At 31.4% G+C, this 23,878-nt stretch overlaps 1 protein-coding gene across 1 annotated transcript; it reads left to right on the top strand.

The window, feature by feature from the left end:
* Nucleotides 1-8,328: 8,328 nt before the first annotated feature.
* LOC143583516 (dihydrolipoyl dehydrogenase, mitochondrial-like) lies at nt 8,329-11,141 on the top strand. The gene is made up of 2 exons (XM_077065804.1): nt 8,329-8,646; nt 9,778-11,141. The coding sequence occupies exons 1-2, from the start codon at nt 8,386-8,388 to the stop codon at nt 11,026-11,028; spliced, it is 1,512 nt and encodes a 503-aa protein (XP_076921919.1). The 5' UTR covers nt 8,329-8,385; the 3' UTR covers nt 11,029-11,141.
* The last annotated feature ends 12,737 nt before the right edge of the window (nt 11,142-23,878 follow it).

Below are 23,878 nucleotides of genomic sequence, written 5' to 3'. Positions count from 1 at the left end.
GACAAGCAATCATTCATATCTATCACGTATATCACATATGGCATACACTTATCACTTAGGATAAATGTATTAACAACACATTGAGTATGCACACAGCCCTGAAAACATAACAAGGAATGGGGCTAGAAACTCACCTGAATCCTGTTACGCTCTCCGTTAATCGTTATTCCCTTCTTGAGTTGTGCACGGCTAACTGTATAATATTTACATGTATCAATTAACTACTACTACTCATGTTGTATTTCTATCTTTATATAACCCACAACGAATGGGGGTCCGGGGGCAGCGCCCCTGGCAGCGGGGTTTTAGGGGCGACAGCCCCTAGCAGGGTCCAAGGGGCAGAGCCCCTGGCTGGGGTCGAGCTGCCAGGTCAGCTTGGAAAAGTTTTATTTCCATTAACTGTCTTAACACATTTTTCATTAGGTTTTTAAGTTATTTTACAATTTGCTAACTCCAGCGAACTTATCATTAAGCGAACTTAACAATAAGCGAACTTAACATTAAGCAAACTTACTGTAAGCGAACTTAACATTAAGCGAACTTAACATTAAGCGAACTTACTGTAAGCGAACTTAGTGTTAAGCGAACTTAACATTAAGCGAACTTATCACCAGGCGAAGTTAGTTGCAGGAGAAGTTACCTTGGCGAACTTGGCTGCAAGCGAACTTAAACTGGGTTAAGGCGAAGTTATCTTGGCGAACTTGGCTGCAGGCGAACTTAGCCGCAGGCGAAGTTGCCCAGCAGCGGCTACTGTTCGTCCTTAACCCACATAATCATCTTCATTTTAACGTGTAACCCCTTGAAATGATATTAACCAACCCCGTGAACATTTCCATGATCGATATCGGGGAAAACTCGGCCCGGAAAAGTATAAAGTTTGGACCTTTAAGCTAAAAACGTTCAACACAAGATCTAAGGTTTTCTTTAAACGAACCGTACATGTTTATAGGTTCGTTAGGTTTGTTTTAACGTCAAGTTTGCTACTTTAATACTCGTTTATACCCGATCTTTGCTAGGTTCGAGTTTCCCGGATAACCGTTCATAAAAACGTAAACTTTAAGGATAAAGGACATACCTTTACGTGTTTTTAAGGTTACGGTTAGCTTGGTGATGAACTAAAATCTTATATCTTGCTTTCACGCTCAAGATCTATTAAGTTATAGGCTCGGTTTGGTCTCGGATTGCTCCTTAGCTCGCGGCTGTATATGGTGTAGGAAGTATGTGTGTGTTTTTGAGTGTGTAGAGATTAGGATGGATAAGATGGATGGAATGGAAAGGATTAGGGTTTAAGGGGGTATTTATACTTCCTTAAGCCCATGGGCTCAAAGCCCATCTTTCTTTTTTTTGGTCCATAATTAATTCCCCTTAATTAGCCTACTTATCCTTTATATTTATTATTCTTATTATCCACTAACTCAATTATTTCACCCGACGCAAATAATATATTATATTATTTTAGAAATTTCGGGATGTTACAAGTAAGAATTATCAATGGATGTAATCGAAATAATTATCATAATAATTTTGATAAGGAAATAAATCAACAATATGTTCGTATATCTCAAAACCTTCAACATATCTATTGAATCTTGGAATGAGCAGGTGGAACTTTGGTGACCCGGTCCTACCATGGTTAGAGTTAGTCTTCAGATGGTTCTTAAACTGTAAATATTAATAGAGGGAGCTCTCAACATATAAAAATAAAACTGTAAATATGAATTTCAAGAAATCTTACATTAGTCATAACACGCATTTGGTGACCAAGTCCTACCATGGCTCGAGCTAGTCTCTGAATGGTCCTCAAACTTCATGACCTGACCTACCTATGTAGCAGAAAAATGTGTGCAACATATAAGAACAACTGCAAATAATACCAACAATTCAAATAATTAAGTTTCATTCAAGGTACACCAACAATAAGAACAAAAGAAATATATTTAATCAGAACTGATAATACGGAAACTTTAACATAAAATCATTCACCTAACCAGTTTGCATACCTCCAATTCCCAAACTAACTTGCTTGCATAACAACCAAACAAGGACAACATAATTAAATTAAAATGTGAATTTCACTTACACGTAGGTAAATACGCTTGAATAACTTTTAGTATTTGAATTAATTGTGTGTTATTGGTTAATTTAATTTTATTTTTGATTAATTTCACAACCAAACAAGGACAACATAATTAAATTAATTGTGTCAATTTCGGTTTAAGTTTGAAATTTAAATTTGAATACTAAAATTGTCGGTTTTAGCTAAAAATTTGTTTATAGATGATTTAATAATTTTAGTATTTGAATTAATTGTGGGTTATTGATTAATTTAATTTTTGAATTATTTAATTGTTAAAAAAATCATAGAAGTGGTTGTTATATATGGAATAATAGAGTTGGTCTAATAAGAAAATGTTAAGTGTACACAAACTAAATTGTTTTTAATAGTGTAGGTAGATTGGAATTGTAATTATATTCTTATTCTTAAACTTAAATGGTTACAATAATTACTGGTAATTGAATTTCTTTTTGATTTATTTAATTGTTAAAAAAATTAAAGAAGTATAGGATATATTTGGAAACAAAGGGAATAAACCAATAGAGAAGGGTCATGTGGACCCAATCTCAATTGTTTTAATAGTATAATAGGATTTATTATATATATATATATTAACTTTGAAAGATATACACTTTTAACCCTAAGTTGAACTTAAGCCCTATTTTGTTTCCACCTCAATAGTCTAGGGACTAATCTGCAAAATTAGTAAATTATTATATCATAACCCATCAACCCATGTACCAAACCCGTTTACCCCTTTTACCCGTGACCCATACCCATGATCTATTAGTTTTCTTGAACCTTAATCCTCGCTCTAAATTTGGAATTAATCGGTGGATATTGTAAACATCACCTAAGCGACCTCGCCGACGCATTGGATTATGAAATTAGGATCTTGTTGATACGTATTAACCATTATAACAACCCGTCCATAACCTAGATTAGTATGATACATAATCGGTGCATCATAATTCAATTCTTCGCGCACACACGACCCTCATAGCATCACGAATCTTACCCCCAACAATAATTAGAGTAACTCAGATTACTATGCCCGTTTTTAATCAAACCAGCGCCAGCATACATTGTTCCAATTGGCCGTCAAATCAACGTAGTACAAGGTAGTATGTTATATGGTTTTGGTCGTCATAGATTTCTGTTAAATAGCCCTAATATCAATCGGCCAATCACTTAAGGATTTGGCCTATTGATGATCTAGGGTTCATATGTGTAACATCCCCAAAATTTCGATTTAAATTTGACAACTTAGGAAAGTTGAGGGATCAAAAATAATATCAAGACAAGTCATGAGAAAATATTAAATAAGGAAATATAAGAGAAATAAGAAAAATTAAAATATTTCCTAAGTTAAGTTTTTCCATATTAAGAAAATGGAAAGGAAACTCCATCCCACATGGAAGGATGTAAGAAAGTGGAAGCACTTTACTTGGGTATAAATAAGGAATATAAATCCCATCCCACATGGAAAGTGGTAAAGAAATGGAAGCTCTTTATAAGGAAGATTCCATAGTAATATTCTTTTATGAATATCATGCACCAAGTAGTCTTAGCGAAGGGTGCGTAGCACCTGACGCGCACAGCGCTCGGACGAGGCGAGGATGATGGCGAAGGCGACGACGACGGCGAAGGGCGTTGGGCGCAATGTGGCGCTTTGATGGCGCACTTTGCACTTCGCACGCTCGCATCGCCGCGAGCCGCTTGAGAGCCGCCTTAGTATTTTTGGATAATGAGAGCTAGACCCAGATATGACAAGCTATCAAAAGACAAGGGACTGAAAATGAAAATTTGTATACAGGGACCCATCGCGATACGCGATGAGTCCAAGAAGACGGCCATCGCGTAGCGCGTTGGGCCGTGATGACGCATCACACACGTGTCACACTCCGATGACACGTGGCAGCAGGGGGCAGGACACGTGGCAGATATGTTAGGCCACGTGGCGACACGTGGCAGACATGTCAGGCCACGTGGCGACATGTGGCAGACATGTCAGGCCACGTGGCGACATGTGGCAGACATGTCAGGCCACGTGGCAATACGTGGCGTAACCTCAGAAAAGGGGGCATCGCGATACGCGACGCCGTTGAAGAAGGGGCCTATCGCGTATCGCGATGGGACCAGATTTTGGCTATAAAAGGGGATCCTCACGGCTCATTCCCTCACACCCATATCCACTCTCTCTCTAGAATTTCACTCTCTCTACCTCGGTTTGCGTGCCGAGCATCGTTTTGCATGCCACCGACCCGACAAATATCATCTCGTAATCCGTGCCAAATACCCGATGTTTTCCTCAAAGTGCGTGCCACCCAAAAGTAACCCGACATTCCGCCTCGAAGTATGTGCACGACCCGGCGACACGTGAACATCGCCTCGATTTGCGTGCCAAGGAAGGTTGATCAAGAACGCCTCGATATACGTTCATATAGAGTAGAAGTGCTGCCCGTATAAACTTAGGAATATTTAACTCCGAATACCCGTGCGAGGTAAGGGGTTCTGCCTAAGTTATTATTTTATTTTATTATTATAAATGGCTTAGACCATAGTAAGGGGTATAGCCCGAACCTTGATTACGATTAAGAATAATATAACCTTTCTTAAGCAAAGGTTATAGTTAAAATAATATTTCTATAATATTAAGAAATATAATATTCAAAGAATATAGTTTCTTCTTGAAGAAGAAACTCAGTATAGACGTTTCTTCCTGAAGAAGAAACGTAGCATATAATTGATAAAATAAAGAAGAGGACTAAAAGTCCAAATGTTTTATATAAACAAATGATTTTATCAAAGTTGAAGTTATACCAAAATAGACTAAAGGTCTAAAGCTAGATCGATGATCTAGTTATTTATACAAATGTTATTCTCGTACTATAGGTCCGAGGTAACAAAAAAAGAAGAAGAGAACAGAAAACAGGAATCAGTATCAGAAACTGATTATAAACAGAAAAGGTGAATACGTCCTAAACCTTTTATATTGAGTCAGAATGTTTGCATGGGATTTACGAATCCTTAAAACTTTGTGTACAATAATAAGAAATAGACACTCTGATTAAGAGTATACATGTGTCTGGATCCAAACATACATGGTGACTAGGAGTTCCCCGAGGTCATGCATATCATCAACATGCCTCTGAAGGTCTACGAGACTGGTCAGAGAAATGATATTGTGTATATAATTAATTGTACAAGGTACTTAGGGTAATTTGATCCCAATTTAGTTGGGTGCCTAATGAGTAGTCATAATGATATTATTGTTGGTTTCACAAAGGTATTGAAAAGATATTTTTAGAGTCAGCGTCATTCACCAGCTGTGTGCTGACGTATTTTCTAACCATTTTACAGGAAAACAAGAAAGGTTAGAACAGACAAACAAGAAGGAATAGAAGATTGGAGTTATAGTCATTAGATGTTATCTGATGGCTTAGATATTTTATTTCAAAATATTATAAAGAGTTATGTTTTATAAAGAAATGTATTTGAAATATCAAACGGGTATTTAAACCCGAGTTTTTAATATAATAATATTTAATTAAAGACTTCCGCTAAAATGAAACCCGCAGCTCTGATGTTTTTACAAAACAGGTACCAATTATTGGTCACACGCCTAGGCCCTAAGTGAGGGTGTAACAATATGTAATTTATGGGTTCTTGCATCTTCTGATTATATGTTTTAGTTTCTAACTATTACCTATGTTAGCCACTGTCTCAACTGGCCAGTGCATAGTGCGTTAAGACTTGAGCCGATGGGGGGCGCAAGTTCGAACCCCCTAACACCTTTTATTTTTAGAAAGAGTTTTTAATTATTATTTAATCATATTTAAACACCAATTAATATTATATATTTAAAAACTCATAATTAATTTGTATTTTATGAAAACTGATATCTAAACTAGTCGTTTTCCGAATCATAGTTAAAACTATATAGATATGTATATATTAGATATATATATAATAGTTATTAGTAATTGTTAATGGTTTAAACAATAAGGATTTTAAAAAGGTTTTTGGTTTTGTTTCATAATTAATTAATTAATATTGATATAAATGATAAATAAACTTTATTTTATTAAACCGACAACGTTTAGTTGTCGTTTTTCGGTCTTTTCATAAAACTATATATGCATTTATAATTATATGCATATATATATGTATATATATGTGTGTGTGTGTATTTATTGGCTTTAATAAAGATTTTAACAAATATAAATGTATATAAATAAATATATTAAATGTATTTTTTTAGTATAGAAGAAATATTTAAAAAACAAATCTCTTCATACAAAGTATAAAAATTTTATAAATATTTATTTAAGTATTTTTATGATAAAACTTTGATAAATAACAGTGATACTGCAAAAATAATAAAATTGATAATAAACCTAAGTAATATTCAACCTTTCGCAAGAACTCATTCGATCATCAAATTCCCGAATCTCTATCTAGTTTTAAATTCGTTATTCAATTCATATTTATTTCCGCAATTATTATTGATTAGGATTTCTCGTCAGTAATTCCCGAAGAGCGTGATTTATCACTTTCTTATCAAAATATTTCCCTCTTTGCTTATTGCTAAGGTGAGTATTTTACTCCCCTATTATACTTATTTTATCTTTTGGGGACATATGCGTATTTACAGTACATTCTTATTATTATTATCCACATTAGCAACTGTTATCCTTGTGTGTTTATCAATTTATGCCAAATTTGCTATTTGCTTACTTGATTTATTTGAACGCATTCGGAGAGGTCCGACATATATTAGTATGATCACACGACCGTCGTGGCGGCCGGCGTCCAAACGCAGGACAATGGTTTCACCGACAACTCATCTTTGATAACCAATGCCCGATTCGCGTGGCAATAGTTTAGCCCTTTCTTTATTATTTGTTTGAATTGTGTATATGCTATGACTTAATGTTATCTCACAAGAACAGTTTGCATTTTCTTTATATATTATATTATATCTCACTTTACTGGTGTTTTACTTACTCAATCTCGTGTTGACAAGTATCTATTTTATTTTCTACGCATATGCATGTTTAGATTTAACTGATTGAAAGCTTTGAAAGAGATTTAAGTGATTCATTAAGTTAGAGGAATATTATCAAGACAACTTATCAAGACTTAATTTTGAACTTATATATTTATTTTGATGATTTGTACTTGTCCTGTGAAAATTGTTTGTATTTGTTTGAATATTTAATTGAAATTATTAGATATTTCCATTTTCAAATTATTGCATGATAGTACCTTGAAAGTTGTGAACAGTCAGCTCACGCCCTGACATTTCCATCTTAGATTGGGGTGTGACAAGGAGGTTATTCACGGGATAATTATTATAGCATTTTGCAGACTATGGAAAGAGAGAAATGACAAAATGCATGGTGGTAATGAAGTGAAGATTGAAGAGATTATAGGAGATATTAAATCTTTAGTTTTCTTTGGTTTAAAAACCAATCTAATTGTAAAAACATAGAGTGGGCGAATTAGTGTAAGTTTAAGATCATTTAGTTAGTTGTTCGGTGGGCTGCTCCCTCCACGTTGTGGTGGGTGCGGTGCGGCTGTTATCACTTTGTTTATAAAAGTTTACAGTTAAAAATGATATATATGAATTTAAATGCACATAGTCGCTGTCTCAAAATCTAACATATATTATTTGTTTGTTTTATCATATTTATATAGAACAATAATACTTTTATGCGTATAATATCTAAATAAAAATGTGTATAAATACAAACCCGTTTAATTTAAGGTCCTTAAACTTAATAAATAAATTCAGGCTTTTTTTTATTACATATTCTTAATCTCACTTCAGCTCATTTAAACTCGATTGGATCCAAAACTTTAACAAACCCAACTCGAGGAACCCTTTATTGACCTGTATATACACTATACCCATGCTTGTAGAAATCCCGACTAAGCGTTGATATATCCCGATCAATCGCTGGTCTCTGTCCCACTATTTAAATAACGACCAGCGATTACTACAACACGAATGTAATATTATTTGAAAAACTTATTTGTGTTTGGCCATCGATGAATGTAGATGATGTTACAAATGAGTGGTTCAATTTTTATATGGAAACAGAAACAAACATATCCTTTGCCAATCTATCTATCTATCTATCTATCTATCTAACCAACCCCAAAGGCCCAAAAACAATAGATAAAAGGACTCTTTCTCACCCCAAATAATAATAATAATAATAATAATAATAATAATAATAATAATAATAATATTGTTCTTACAATTATTATTAATTATTTTCAACTTTCCACAACACACAGAGAGAAAGAGAACGAGAAAAATGGCGATGGCGAATCTGGCTCGAAGAAAGACAAGGAGTGTATTGAACATCTCTTCCGAAGCACTCCGGTATTCGTTTTCTCTTTCCCGAGGCTTTGCGTCGTCTGGATCTGATGAGAACGACGTCGTTGTTATCGGCGGCGGACCTGGCGGATACGTGGCGGCGATTAAGGCGGCTCAGTTAGGCCTCAAAACTACATGTATTGAGAAGCGTGGTGCGCTTGGTGGTACTTGTCTTAACGTAGGCTGTATTCCGTCCAAGGTAACCGTCATGTGATCTGGTCTTTTGATTTTGATTTTGATTGATTGTTGATGTATGTATTTGAATGATTAGTATTAGGTTATTTTGGCTGATTGAGGTGTTAGATTTGTTAATTTTGATTGATTGTACAAAGGTATGATGTGATTTACTTTAGGTATTTTGAGTCTAATTGGTGATTTGGGAAACCTGGTTAATATAATTTGGTTGGTTGACTGTTTACTGAGGTAATCACTGAAGGTTACTGATAGCTAGTTTGGTTGATTTTCATACATGAATACACGGAAGTATTATATCTGTAATGTTTAATGATATAATAATCTTTATATATGTTTTAAAGTAAATTATATATGTTTCTTTCATATGTCTACTGAGGTATATAGGTTGTAATTTTGATACTAACCCAACGAACTGAAAGATTATATGTGCATGTCAATGAACACATCAATGACTGAAGGTTACCTATAGCAGATATTATAATTCATACATGTTAGATGGAATAAGTTATTTTCTTTGTTTGTCATACACGAATAAAATGAACAGTTTATAAAATGCTGTTCTTTAGTTTGATCCTGCAATATAGCTCAGTTTTATATCTGTACTGTTAAATACTACAAATATCTGTACACTGATCTAAAAGTGTAAAACGAAATGAGCTTATTGTATTTACAAATATTTTATTTGATTCGTCTTATTTTAATCAAATTCTACACTTCAGTATGATCAATATTGTATGCCAGAATGATTTGTGATTTACTATTCTTTGGAGGCATTCGTGATGTTACATTTCGTCTTTTCTTATAACTTTATGCAACAACTATCAGGTTATATCCTTGATTCCTGAGGGTTGAAATAATACTAGAAAAAATAAATAAGACGGGATGCGTTTACATTCTTTTGTTGTTCTGGAAACTCAATATGAGGTTACAAATATTTTGTGCAGAATTGGTAAAATTGTCTCTCATCTATCTTGTTCACAATGACAATTTACACAAGCCTTTTATATTATAGATTTATAATCCTGACATTGGTTCTGCAAGGGTCTGTTTTTGTGCTATGTTTTATCAAATCAATGGTTACACATTCCTTATTATGACATCATTCTTTTTACTAAAACATGGATATAATGTTCAGGCACTTCTCCATTCATCTCACATGTACCATGAGGCCAAACACCGGTTCGCAAAGCACGGTGTGAAGTTTGATAACGTTGAGATTGATGTTGCAGCCATGATGGGCCAAAAAGACAAAGCGGTTTCAACTCTAACCAAAGGTATCGAAGGCCTTTTCAAGAAAAACAAAGTCACCTATGTTAAAGGCCACGGGAAGTTCGTCTCGCCTTCCGAAGTCTCAGTTGACACCATTGATGGTGACACCACCGTAGTCAAAGGCAAGAATATTATTATCGCCACTGGGTCCGATGTCAAAGGCCTGCCTGGAATCACAATAGATGAGAAACGGATCGTATCATCAACTGGAGCGTTAGCTCTAACCGAGGTCCCAAAAAGGTTAATTGTTATTGGAGCCGGTTACATCGGTTTGGAAATGGGCTCGGTGTGGTCACGCCTTGGGTCAGAGGTCACCGTTGTGGAATTCGCACCTGACATCGTCCCGTCAATGGACGGTGAGATTCGTAAGCAGTTTCAACGCTCGCTCGAGAAGCAACAAATGAAGTTTAAGCTCAAAACGAAAGTCGTTGCAGTTGACACGTCAACAGATGTCGTGAAACTAACACTCGAGCCCTCGGCTGGCGGTGAGCAAACTGTGCTCGAGGCGGACGTGGTTCTCGTTTCTGCTGGCCGATCCCCGTACACGTCAGGGCTTGGTTTGGAAACCATTGGCATTGAAACTGACAAAATTGGTCGGATCCCAGTGGACTTGAAATTCTCAACGAACGTGAAGGGTGTTTTCGCCATTGGTGATGTCATCCCTGGCCCGATGCTGGCCCACAAAGCCGAAGAAGACGGGATCGCATGTGTTGAATTCATTGCAGGCAAAGAAGGACATGTGGATTACGATAAGGTACCGGGTGTTTGCTACACGCATCCCGAGGTGGCATCGGTTGGGAAAACCGAGGAGCAAGTGAAGGAACTCGGGATCGCGTATAATGTGGGGAAATTCCCGATGTTGGGGAATAGTCGGGCGAAGTCGATTGATGATGCGGAAGGGTTGGTGAAGATAATAACCGAGAAGGAGACAGATAAGGTGGTTGGTGTGCATATTATGTGTTCGAATGCAGGTGAGCTTATTCATGAGGCGGCTTTGGCTTTAACGTACGGTGCGTCAAGCGAGGATATCGCGCGCACGTGTCACGCACATCCGACTTTGAGTGAGGCTGTGAAGGAGGCTGCAATGGCGGCTTATGATAAGGCTATTCATATATAGGCCAACAAGTTGTTATTTTTGGTTATGGTTTTGCATTGGATTTGAATGTTGGGTCCAAGGTTTCTTTGATTGCTACACTTGTTATTGAACTGGTGAGCTGTTTACTTTACTTATTGTGCATCATATAACAGATGTGTACTCTTGTTGAACTTTTTTAACTTTTGTTGATGCACACAACACCTTTTTCATTGTGTTTATGGGTTTGTCTTCATGCTTTTTATCAATAATTTAGAACATATCCAGAGTCAATATGGTATGCAGTTCTTTACCCAACTTGTCTTGAATTTTACGCTGTAAAATAAATGAGAGCTCATCGTTTCAAACTATACTTCTAACACTCGAGCTTGGCTTGTAACTAACTTTTTTAAGCTTGGTCATTCTCAGCTCCTTTATTACTTAATTATTAGTTCATGTATATCTATCTAACTATACTATTAAAGTAATAGACTTTATGTCAAAATCTCCCCTTCCTATTGGTTGTTCATTAGAGTTTCTATGTATATCAATAATTTCTCCATTTTTCATCTTAATAAAATAAATCAATAATATAATTAAATTAGATACAATAAATGTCTTAAATTATTCTTTTTAATATTTAATTTAATAATTTGTCTTCGGCTAATTATATTTATTTATGGGAATTTCTACGCAATTAATTATATTTTCAAAATTATCATTACTAAATTAGTTTAACATCTCTATGAAATTAGTTTATTACCAGAAAAAAAACAGTAATGTGACATTAACAAATAATTTTTAATGTATTTTAGATAATAGATACTTTTGATATTTTTTTGATATTTCATCAATATTATTCAATATACATATATTACGGATTTAAGTTTATAATAATTGGTTTTGATATTAGATTGAGTCAAGATTGACCGATTGAGTCACACAAATATAACATTTTACTTATAACTATTAAGCAAACCTTTTAGGAATAAAATAATAAGAACCATTCACAAATCTCAATTTCTTCATATATACAGTTCTGGAAATTAAAATTTAAAACTTTTTAACAACCTAACAAAAGTACATTTTTAATTATGAAATTTGTATATTCTAATTAATTATTAATTATTATTTGATTAAGTATTTGACTAGCCATCCATAAGGCTTACTATAAATGTGGATTTTGATCTATTTATTTATTTATTCTAAATTTAGCAGTTAATCATTTAAATATATTAGGTTGATTTTAAATTTAAATTTTGTTGATATATGTATTATAAAATTTAATTGATGTAATTGATATATGTTTTTTATATATTCATATAGATTTAGCATTTGAGAAATTCAATTTTGACCCATTTGAGTATAAATTTTACGTTGATTCCGATTTATGTAAATTATGAATTATTCACCCTTTTGATTAAGGAATTATTTATTTAAGGAAATTGTATTTTTTTAATTAAAGGTTGTATATTATTTGAATAATGATTTGAATATTTGATTAAGCATCCTTAATATGTGCTTTAAGTGTTTACTATAAATACTGATGTTGATCCATTGAATGCTTCTAAATTAAATAAATATTGATTTAAATATATGATTTTGATTTGACTTTTAAATATTCAAATTCTAATTCATATTATTATAATTGGTAATTACAGTTCAATTCTATTTAAAATCTTTTAATGTTAATAAATCAAAACCATATTAGTAACTTATTTTTCCACACCTTATATGAAGTTTTGAATTATTTAAACGTTGATTTAATTATATTATTTTCAATAATTTTATAATTTTCAATCAGGGGATTCAGTATGCAAATATATACCGTAATTTTATATTTTAGATATAACCTATTATATTTGATGAATCATTATATTTGATGGCATTGAAATACATAATTTTATTTATTGTAAATACATAAATTTAATTTATATTTCAACATTAGTAAGTTTAATTCCCTATTTAAGTATAGTCTATATTTAAATATAGTATAGATTTATTTTATGAACATTACATTAAGGTTTTTCATCCTTATTCCCTAATTTATAAACATTATATTCAAATTTTAAAAATTCATTAATCCTAATTCCCTACTTTTCGTCTTTATTTTAAGTTAACTGACTTTCCTAATTTATTCTTTCTAATTACAATACGAAATTCGTGTATAAATACTTAACATCCATACGCTCATTCTTACACTATCAAAACTTCTTTATAAAAAACGATTATCTTTCTTTTTAATGTTTTTAATTTTTGTTGTTTTTATATCCTCCTATTTTGTGATGTATTTTTTTGTCTTAAAAATCTTATTGTTCAAAAATGAACTTTTTGTTTATTTTTATTTTTTAACCACTAGGAAAATAGAGCCAAAAGACATCACCATGTTGAAACAATTCCGGTAAGGGAGATTAATTATTTTCCGGTAAGGTTTTATTTGATACTTTAATGGCCGATTCTCATATTATTCATTATTTCATTAACAATTCTTTTTCTTTTCCCTTTTTTTGTTTGTATTTATTTTAATTATTATATAATATTCTTATAATCTTTTAAGGTTCTTTATCAAAATTAAAGATTTAATGAAGATGCTGAACTATTACAGGTTTCCGGTAAGTTATTATGGAAAATACTATAATTCCCGATTATCATATTATTCATTATTTCATTGTTCATTCATTTCTTTGCCATTTCAATTATTGGTTTTATTATTTTTATTATTTCCGTTACATCCATTTGGAATTAAATTATTTTGTTATTGTTAATTATTCAGGTTATAGTCATTGCAATATCAATTTTTCCGGCTATTGGTAATTATTCCGGTTATACATTATAACAACAATTTTACATTTGTTCACATAATTCACATATTCCATAATTGGTAATTTTTACTATTATTTTACATTAATTGTTATTGTATTTAATTATGATTATTCCGGTTAATAACCAAAGTTCTGTTTAGTTAGAATAATATATTATTTAGCACTTATTTAATTTTATCATTTCAGCTTATGGCTCCCAACTAGAAATGCTAATGTCATGGATGGAGTATTTGTTGTAAAAATGTCTTACTTTTTGTACAAGATTAGATGTATATATTTTTATTATTCATGTATTTTTGTATTTTTCACAATTCATGTAATTTAATTGATTTTTATATAATTAATCTTATATTGTTGTTGGTCAAAGTCTATTTAATAAATTTCCATGATTTTGAATCATTTTCAAAATCGTTTTAATATATTTCTCTGATTATCATTATTGGTCAAATTCTATTTAATATGTTTCCATATTTTTAATTTAAATTTAATATCATAGGTAATTAAATCACCAATGTCAACGAAATTTAACAAATTTTTATACTTTCCAATATTATCGAACTTTATATTTTAAAATAATACACATTTATGTGCTTATGTTTTTATTTAATACCCATTATTTTTTATTTATACTGATAACCTATTTAATAGTCATTTTATAAACAAATTTTCACTATTGTTTTTGGAAAGTTTTAATGTATTGATACTATTCATATCATTAGCGTTTTCAATTTTAATATTTGACTATTTTCTAATTAATCTAAAATTATTTGATGGAGAGTGGGTTGATTATGTTTGTTTTGGTCATTACGAATGTATTTTAGTTATGTATTCTATCATTTTTTATTTTATATAGCTTAGGCAATTCACGTAAATTAATTCTTTTTTATATGTATAACAATCTTTATTTCTTACGTGTTAAAATTTTTGAATCGTATCTTGAAAGTATTAATAATTAGTTATTGAACTTCCAAAAAAATGGAACGTTTTTTTACAATAATATTTATAATTATTTATTTATGTTTTTAAAATTCAACATTTACCTCTATTTCAACAATCTTTTTAGTTTTTAGTAATATTCAATCTAAACAAATTTTTCATCTTTTATATTTAAACAAATTTTAATTAACATAAAGGACAAATTTAATTTATACTGGAAATTTTAAATAATTTACTTTTGATTATAGTCGAAAGTTAATAAGTTTTGTATTAAAAATGCATCAATGTTATTTGACCAAATTAATATGTGGTGTATTACCTATTTCAAATTTATATTTAAAAAATCTTAGATATTTACTACAATTTCCTATTTATTTTAAAATATTCATCATCTTTAATTTTAATGATACATTCCAGTTATTTATACATTAATTTATTTATATTTTTAAGAACCGAATTTTACCACTTTTTTTTTAGTTTTAATATTCTCCAATCTCAATAAACTTTACATCTTTTATAATTGACCAATTTTTCATTAGGCATAAAAGTCAAGAATTACCAGTTCGTTTAAATTATTCCGGCAAAACTAAAAACTAAACTAATAAACTATATAGAAAATAAAAATTTTTCATTTTTATATTAGACCAATTTTTAATTAGGCATAAATGTTAAGATTAATGTATAAAATTAAATAAAGAATTATCTAATGAAATTTATTGTTAACTAAGTAAGGAAGCAAAAGTCTTGACAATAATTTTGTGATAATTAAAAAAATTAATATTATATTGTTTAGTTAGTAAACTTATGAAAAAATGAAAGTTTTTTATGATAATATTTACATTTTTTTATTTCTGTTTTTAAAAACCGAAATTGACCACTCTTGCAACAATCTTTTGTAGGTTTTAATAGTCTTCAATATCAACAAATTTTCCTCATTTTATATTTGACCAGTTTTTATTAGCATAAATGACAAATTTAATGCATATTGAAAATTTAAATAATTTGCTTTTGATTATACTCGAAAGTTAATAAGTTTTATATTAAATACACATTAATTTATTTGACCAATTTAATATGTTGTTTATTACTTATTTCAAATTTGTATTTAAAAAATCTTAGAATTCACTATAATTACTTATTTATGCTAAATATTCATCATCTTTAATTTTAATGATACATTCCAATCATTTATACATTTATTTATTTCTGTTTTTGAGAACTGAATATTGACCACTCTTTTGTAGTTTTAATAGTCTCCAATCTCAATAAATTTTCCATCTTTTATATTTGAACAATTTTTAATTAGGCATAAATGTCAAGAATTTCCGATTTTTCTAAATTATTCCGACTAAATTAAAAAAATAAACTAATAAATTAAATAAATAATAAAAATTTCCATCTTTTATAGTTGATCAATTTTTAATTAGGCATAAATGTCAAGATTAATGTATAAAACTGAAAAAAATAATTAGCTAATGAAATTTATTGTTAAATAAGGTAATGATGCTAAAGTGTTAACAATAATTTCATGATAATTAAAAAAATTAATAGTATATTGTTTAGTTACTGGACTTCCAAGAATAATGAAAATTTTTTATAATAATATTTACATTTATTTATTTCTGTTTTTACAAAACCGAAGTTGAGTTTTTTGCAACAATCTTTTCTAGTTTTTAATAATATTCAATGCCATCAAACTTTCCATCATTTATATATGACAAATTTTAATTATTATAAATGACAAATTTAATGTATACTGGAAGTTTAAATAATTTACTTTTGATTCTGCTAGAAATTTAATATATTTTGTATTAAATACACATTAATTTATTTGGCCAATTTACTATGTTTTTTATTACTTTATTTCAATTTTATATTTAAAAAATCTTAGAAATTAATTATAATTGCTTATTTATGCCAAATAACCATCATCTTTAATTTTAATGATACTTTCCAATCATTTATACATTTATTTATGTTTTTAATAATCGAATTTGACAATTCTTTTGTAGTTTTTAATAGTTCCAATCTCAAACAAAGTTTATGTCTTTTATATTTGAACAATTTTTAATTACGCATAAATGCCAAGATTAATGTATACAATTGAAAAAACAATTATATAATAAAATTGATTTTAAATAAAGTAATGATATTAAAGAGTATGAAACATAATTTACTGCAGTCACTTTAATAAATGTTTAATTAGGGAATGACTTCTATGCAATAAAATTAAAATTAAACAATTAATTTTAATTATCTCTATATCATTTTAATTATATTTAATTAGTGAAATTAGTAGAATAAATTTATTGCTTCGATAAATATACCTTCGATAAATTATACCTTTATTGCTTCTATATTATTTTAATTATACTTAATTAGTGAAAGGTCTCTGAATACCTTTATTTATTTATTAATGTTGAAATGAAACTCATAATAACTTAAGACTTTAGTTGTATATTTAACCAGGCTGCTATGGTTAATTTTTTTTTAGATTGTGAAGCAAAATGACTTTTTTTTTGTGAAATGTCGAAGAATTTTATGATGGGCTAATATGATTATAATATGTTCATGTCTTCGTTTAGTTTTTTAATTTAGGTGTATGGTAAGTTTGTGTAAGTATTGACTTTTTATATACACAATCTAAATGTTTAATATTTTGGTTACAAACTTATGTTAAATATTTGTGTTGGTTTAATATGTTAGATATGAAATTTTTTGGTTGTCTATATTTATATGGTTGTTTATATGTTTTCAACCCAGGTGTAACATGGGCTACTATTCTAGAAATATTTGATGGGTTAAATACTTTTACATGAATTTTTGATCATCTATGTCTTCATATCCAGTAGTGTAAATTGTGTTATTATTGTTTCCTTTGTAATATTTCTAATTTCCATGTCTTTAATATATTTATGAACATCAAATATAAATAACCTACAATTGTCACTAACGTTAATAGTATTTGGTTTCCCGGTTTTTTAGTTTTTCTGATTTGTGTATTAAAATCTTTCATTAAGTCAACAAAATTGAAACATCATACTCTATAATTTTTTTTATATTTATGTTATTTATCTTTTCATATGCTAAACATATTATATTTCTATTATGGATGTATTCAAAATTAAATAAAATGTAATTTAAAGTCAATTAACGTCTTCCAATAAGAGAAGTAATTCAAACGGTTAGTCATTTTAATATTTTTAGTTACCCTAAATGTTTTTTAAGAATGCATTTTTTTGTAAACGTGCATCTTTAACGCCAAAAGAACTACTTACTAGCATTTTAAATGGTAACATTTTATTTTAAACTCGTTAATACACTATATTGTATTAAAATATAAATTTTATTAACTAAAATATAGTAAATAAGTATTTAATATGTTATTAACTAAAAATTAAGCACTTGTCACAGAAAATTATAAATGATTTTTAATATATCTATTATGAACTACATTATACCTTTTTGATAAACAAATTTTAAATAACATTGAATGTATGTTTACACATGTTTTTTCTATTTTTCTTTTTTAGAAATGATATGAAACATAATTTTCAGTTATCCAATACTATTTTATTTTCTTAAAACTAATTAAAATATATGTATACGAATCAATTTATGTTAATTAGAGGCACAAATATATTTCTCCGTTATTTTTTTACTTATATATGGTTTACTCAACTTATATTGTTTCCATACTTAACAACAAAATTCACAAATATAGATGTGGTCCATATAAAAATCAGTTTTTTGGTTAAGCAAGATCATACCAATTATTATTTTATATTTTGGTTTGAACTAAAATTTTCATAAACACATTATACTAAATAAAATCAAAAAGACCAAAATTATTTTGACTAATAGATTGGTTTTAAAAGTCGGTGTGTCAATAATGTTACTAAGAAATATGAATCAGACGAACGGTTTGTGTAATGGAACTAGATTGCAAGTAATTAATTTGGGTCGGCGTTTTGTTGAAGTAAAAGTGATTTCAGATACTAATACTGGTTATCGCACTTATATAATTCGTTGTGGTCTAACACCTTCAGATAAGAAACTTTCGTTTAAATTGAAGAGAATGTAGTTTTTTTTCCAATTGTAGTATCTTTTGCAATGACTACTAACAAAAGTCAAGGTTAATCTCTAGCAAAAATAAGATGGAGAAGATGTTCATGGCCAAGTGCATGCTTTACAGGAGGAAAATAAATATATTGGTTGCATATGGACAAGATTTAGGGAAAGTCTATCAAACTCATTTCCAAAGAATACTGTAAAAAGAAAGCTATGTTTCTATAATATATTAAACTATTCTCTAGCCAAGGTCATTGTGAAATTTGATTTTATATTATCAATATATCATATGTTGGAAACACTTGTCTTCGTGGATATAAAAATTATTAATATAGATCAATAACTACAACCAATAATTTAAGATTTATACATACTGTTGGGCTCAATGAGAACTACTAAATATTTACGAACCACTAAAAATTATTTAGTTCACCTTTTGTATGTATTAAAAGATTAATACATTATTAGTATCTTACTAATGGAAAATAAAATGCGTCACTATATCAAATGGTTGCCACATCCGGACTGTTATTAGCAGCCATATGGATATGTAGTTAGGCATGCCAAAATGTACTGTTGTGCAAGTTCTTGTCATGATTTAGAACATGTTTGAGCAAATATGGGTTATTAGCATCTTGAGTTCAAGTCATACAAGTTCAAGTCAAGATTAGAGTGTATACAAGTTATGGCTTTATGAATCGTTAACAAGTCATTTAAGCCAATTGATGTTTCTAAGTGTTTAGTTATTAGCTATCAAAAAAACCAATTTATTCCTTTTTATATTAATCTTTGACAACACCGAAATACTACAAATTAAAGTATAAACCTTGTATACAAGGAAGTATTTAGGGAGTTGTAAATACTAAATTTTTGATACTTTTGTTAAATAAATAGTTAAATTATATAGACTTTTGCTCGTGTTTATTTTAAATTACACTTCAAGTAGTTCTTCCTATATCTTGTCAAAGTGAAACGTACTTAAACTATAAAAAAAAAATAAAAAAATAAGAAAACACGAGGCTCACAGTTGGATGTCAATCCTTACATGTTGAAGAGATAAAATAATTTGCGAATTAACTATTGGATATAGGTGAAGGGAATGTTAGGGGGTCCAAATGACGACGAATGAATGTACAAATTCCCGATGATATTTTAATTAACAATTCACTATATCCAGTTTATGATTTAACAGACTTTGTATATCCTTCGATTTTAGACAAGTTCAATGAACTTACATTCAAACGAACAATATTGTCGATTAAAATTATATATGTTTATTAGACGATTTATATATTTCCACCCGTGGCGCCCACTGGTCAATAACCTAGTATTATCTAAACATGTATTATTATAAAGATATTGTAACATCCCAAAATTTTGTATAATAATTAATATAGTATATTAACTCGTTATGACGGAAAAGTTACTTGAGTTAATTAATAAATAGTAAAATGGTATAAAGGGAAGATAAGTAGGCTAATTAAAGAGAATTAAGCATGGACTAAAAAGGAAAGATGGGCCTTAGGTCCATGGGATTAAGAGAGTATAAATACCCCTTAAACCCTAAATCTTTCCATTTTCATCCATCTTATTCTCTCTCTACACTTTAAAAACACACACTTAAGCCATAAATACCTTCCTTAGCCGCCGACCGCCATCCGAATCCACAACCAAGCATCGTGACTAAGGATCTTCAATCATACAAGCAAGATAACAAGTCCAAGATCATAAATCAAGCACAACCGTAACTTAGAAACATCAAAAGGTATGTTCTCTATGATTAAAGGTTACGTTTTTATGAACGTTTTGCCATGAAACTTGACCCTAGAGTAGATTGGATCTAGATGTCTCATAAAAATGCAAACTTGGAGATTAAAATGAACCTAATGGTCTAATGATAGTATATGGCTCAAAGATGAACCCTAGATCTAGCCTAGAACGTTTTAAACCTATAAAGGTCTAAGCTTTATGCCTAAAACGGGATAGATCTTGAAGCCGTGATAGTAATGGGTGTAATTGGGTTTGAATGATGATGATAAAGGATTAAAGTTCATGATTTGAACCTTAGAACAAGTAAACTGGGCAAAGTAGAAACCTAAAAATAGAATGATTGGCTGAGCTGGGTGTTCTCGGCCAACCCAGGTTCTTGACCAAATTCGAGACCCTTGGTCAACCATGTGGTTCTCGGTCAACCTGAGATTTCTACCAAAACGGGTTCTCGGCCAAGAAGAGTTCTCGGTCAATATTGAGTTCTCGATGGCAGGGGTTTTCGGTCACGAGTTCTCTGCGAAAGAGTTCTTGGCTAGTCCTCCGTTGAGTATTGGGCTGATCCAGTGGGCCCAGATATTGAACAGATCAGACCTAAAACAACTAAGCCCACATCATGTAAAGCCCATACATAAAGCCAGATCAGCCCATCATCATGAACTAAAATAAACAAGCCCAACTTAGAATCATGTTGGTTAACTTAAATACCAACTTAATCAAGTAGAAGGTTAATTAACAAAAATATATATTACAGTTAGCCGAGCCCAGTTAAAGAAAGGAATTACGATAAACGGCGAGCGCAACAGGATCCAGGTGAGTTTCTAGCCCAATTTCCTTGTTATGTTTTCGGGGCTGTGTGCATACTCGATGTGATAGTTAATACACTTACCTTAAATGGTAAGTGTATGCCATGTATGATTTATATGTTATTTATGTACGCATATTTAGAATGTGAATGAAAGCTTGTCGGTACGTGAACGATCTTCGGATATTGCACGTATTGACAAGGGAGGTATGTATATGATAGCTGAATGTGTATGTTAAATATATCTATAACATATGAGTATGTATGTATGATAAAAAGAAAGTATATGTACATTACGGGTATGTAAACACAGTATGTACGAAGATGAAGAAGTAAGGGATCAGACCCTAATAATATCTAAGATAGAGAAGAAAGGGATCAGACCCTAATAATATCTGAGATAGAGAAGAAAGGGATCAGACCCTAATAATATCTGAGTTAGACAAGAAAGGGATCAGACCCTAATAATTTCTGAGATAGACAAAGGAAAGAGGGATCAGACCCTAATAATATCTGAGATAGACAAGAAAGGGATCAGACCCTAATAATATCTGAGATAGACAAAGGATAGAGGGATCAGACCCCAATAATATCTGAGATAGAATGAACATAAATTATATAGTATGAAAGTATTAAAGTATGAATGAATGTATGAAATGAAAGTAAATGAGTAAAGTAATTATTATGTATCTTCGGATGTATGATTGAAGGTAAGTGTATGTATTGTATGATGAATGATTAACTAGAACTCACTCAGCGTAGCTGACTTTTAGTATGCACGCAGGTGAGTAGGATGCGACAGCTGGCTGTGAGCGGGACACATGGCAGAAGAATAAAAGCCTGGCATCTGAAGACCTGTTATGTTTTATAAGTTATGTTTTGAGTTTGAAAGACAGGAAGAATGTTTTAAGACATGTTAATGATTTGTTACGTAATGTTTTATGAAAGTTTTATATTCCGCGTTAAGTTTTAATTAACTCTGATATCAAGAACTGTGTTTATGAGTAAATCCAACATCAAAATGTGAGCCACTGGTAACGGGGCCTTACAAGTTGGTATCAGAGCAAAGTTCAAGAGATTTAAGCATCCTACATGCTTAGACTCGAACAGAGAATGGGATTAAATTAAGAAAGGAAAGAAGATGCCAGTTCAAGAATGCCATGTGTCGCTCAAGTAAGCTCAGTAAAGGTAAGACGTATGACTAAATGTTAAAGGATAAAGAAAGGATATGTGAACGATAGGGATAGGATTAATTGATTGTCTTGATTGACTAACTGTTTAAAGTAGAACCAGCACAAATAGACTCATAAAGGGAAGTGTATAGGACATGGAAAGTAACGTGATCAGCTAATCACAGCTGGCCACTGTTATTACCTGTATGCCTTACTATCCTTGTACTAAATAGTTCCTTACGTGATGACGTTTGTGATTCCTTATAAAATACGAATGGCTGGAGCTAAGAAAGTTGCTGGAAGAGGAGGACGTACAGGACGTCTTGGTAGGCCACGCGTTGTCCGAGAACCGTCAGTAGGAGCAGTTACTAACGCTGAGGGAGAAGGAAGTGCAGCCGGTGGAAATCCTAGTAACAAAGAGGGAGTTCAACTGGACCCCGCAATTCAAACGGCCATTGCTCAAGCGGTAGCAGCTTCTGTGAAAAACATGAATGCTGAAGGGTCTGTTGGAGGCCGCGAAAGAACCGCTGAAAGGGCAGGAGGAGATGGTAGGAAAGACGATGAGGGGGAGAGAGAGGCTTCGAGTGTGGTAAGGTCTGTGAAGGTTGATGATAGAAAGAGGGGCCGAGGTGGGTGCAACTATAAGTCCTTCAAGGGTTGTGACCCGCCGAAACTGACTGGTTTGGGAGACGCAATCGCTACCCTTCAATGGATAACCGCCATGGATAAAATTATCTGAATCAGCGAATGCCGTCCCGACCAAGCCGTCGGTTATGCCACCAAATCATTCGGGGATGAAGCTATGTATTGGTGGGAGAGTGTGGAGCAGAGGAAGACCCGGGATGAGATTAAAGCTCTAAAGTGGGAAGATCTGAAAGAGTTAGTGACGAAGAGGTTCCGTGCTGACGCCGAAGTTGAAAGGGCAGAGATGAAGTTCCTGAACCGGAAAGCTGGAACGATGGCACATTGTGAGTATACCACCGAGTTCAACCGAATTTCTAGGTTGGTACCCGATATGGTTAACTCTGAGGCTAAAAGGATCAAGTGCTATGTGAGGGGGTTTCCACAGAGAGTCCGCACGCTAGTCAGGACGAGTAAACCTGCTACCTTTGACTCTGCTGTCGAACTCGCAGAGATGGTTTATGCAGACCTGGCTGCGGATGATGTTATGGTGGAAGAAGAAAAGAAGGATAAGAAGTGGGTTGCTCCTGTTAAACGACCCGGTACTCAGTTTTGGAACTCCAAGGATAAGAAGCAGAATGTTTGGGAGAAGAGATCGTGCAAGACATGTGGTAAGATGCACGGTGGTGAGTGCAAGTGGG

Source organism: Bidens hawaiensis, unplaced genomic scaffold (genome assembly GCF_021521415.1).
Source record: "Bidens hawaiensis isolate Kalapana, Puna unplaced genomic scaffold, B.hawaiensis_p1.1 tig00032446_1, whole genome shotgun sequence".
Lineage (NCBI taxonomy): Eukaryota > Viridiplantae > Streptophyta > Magnoliopsida > Asterales > Asteraceae > Bidens > Bidens hawaiensis.
This window is presented reverse-complemented; position numbering and strand designations above follow the sequence as displayed.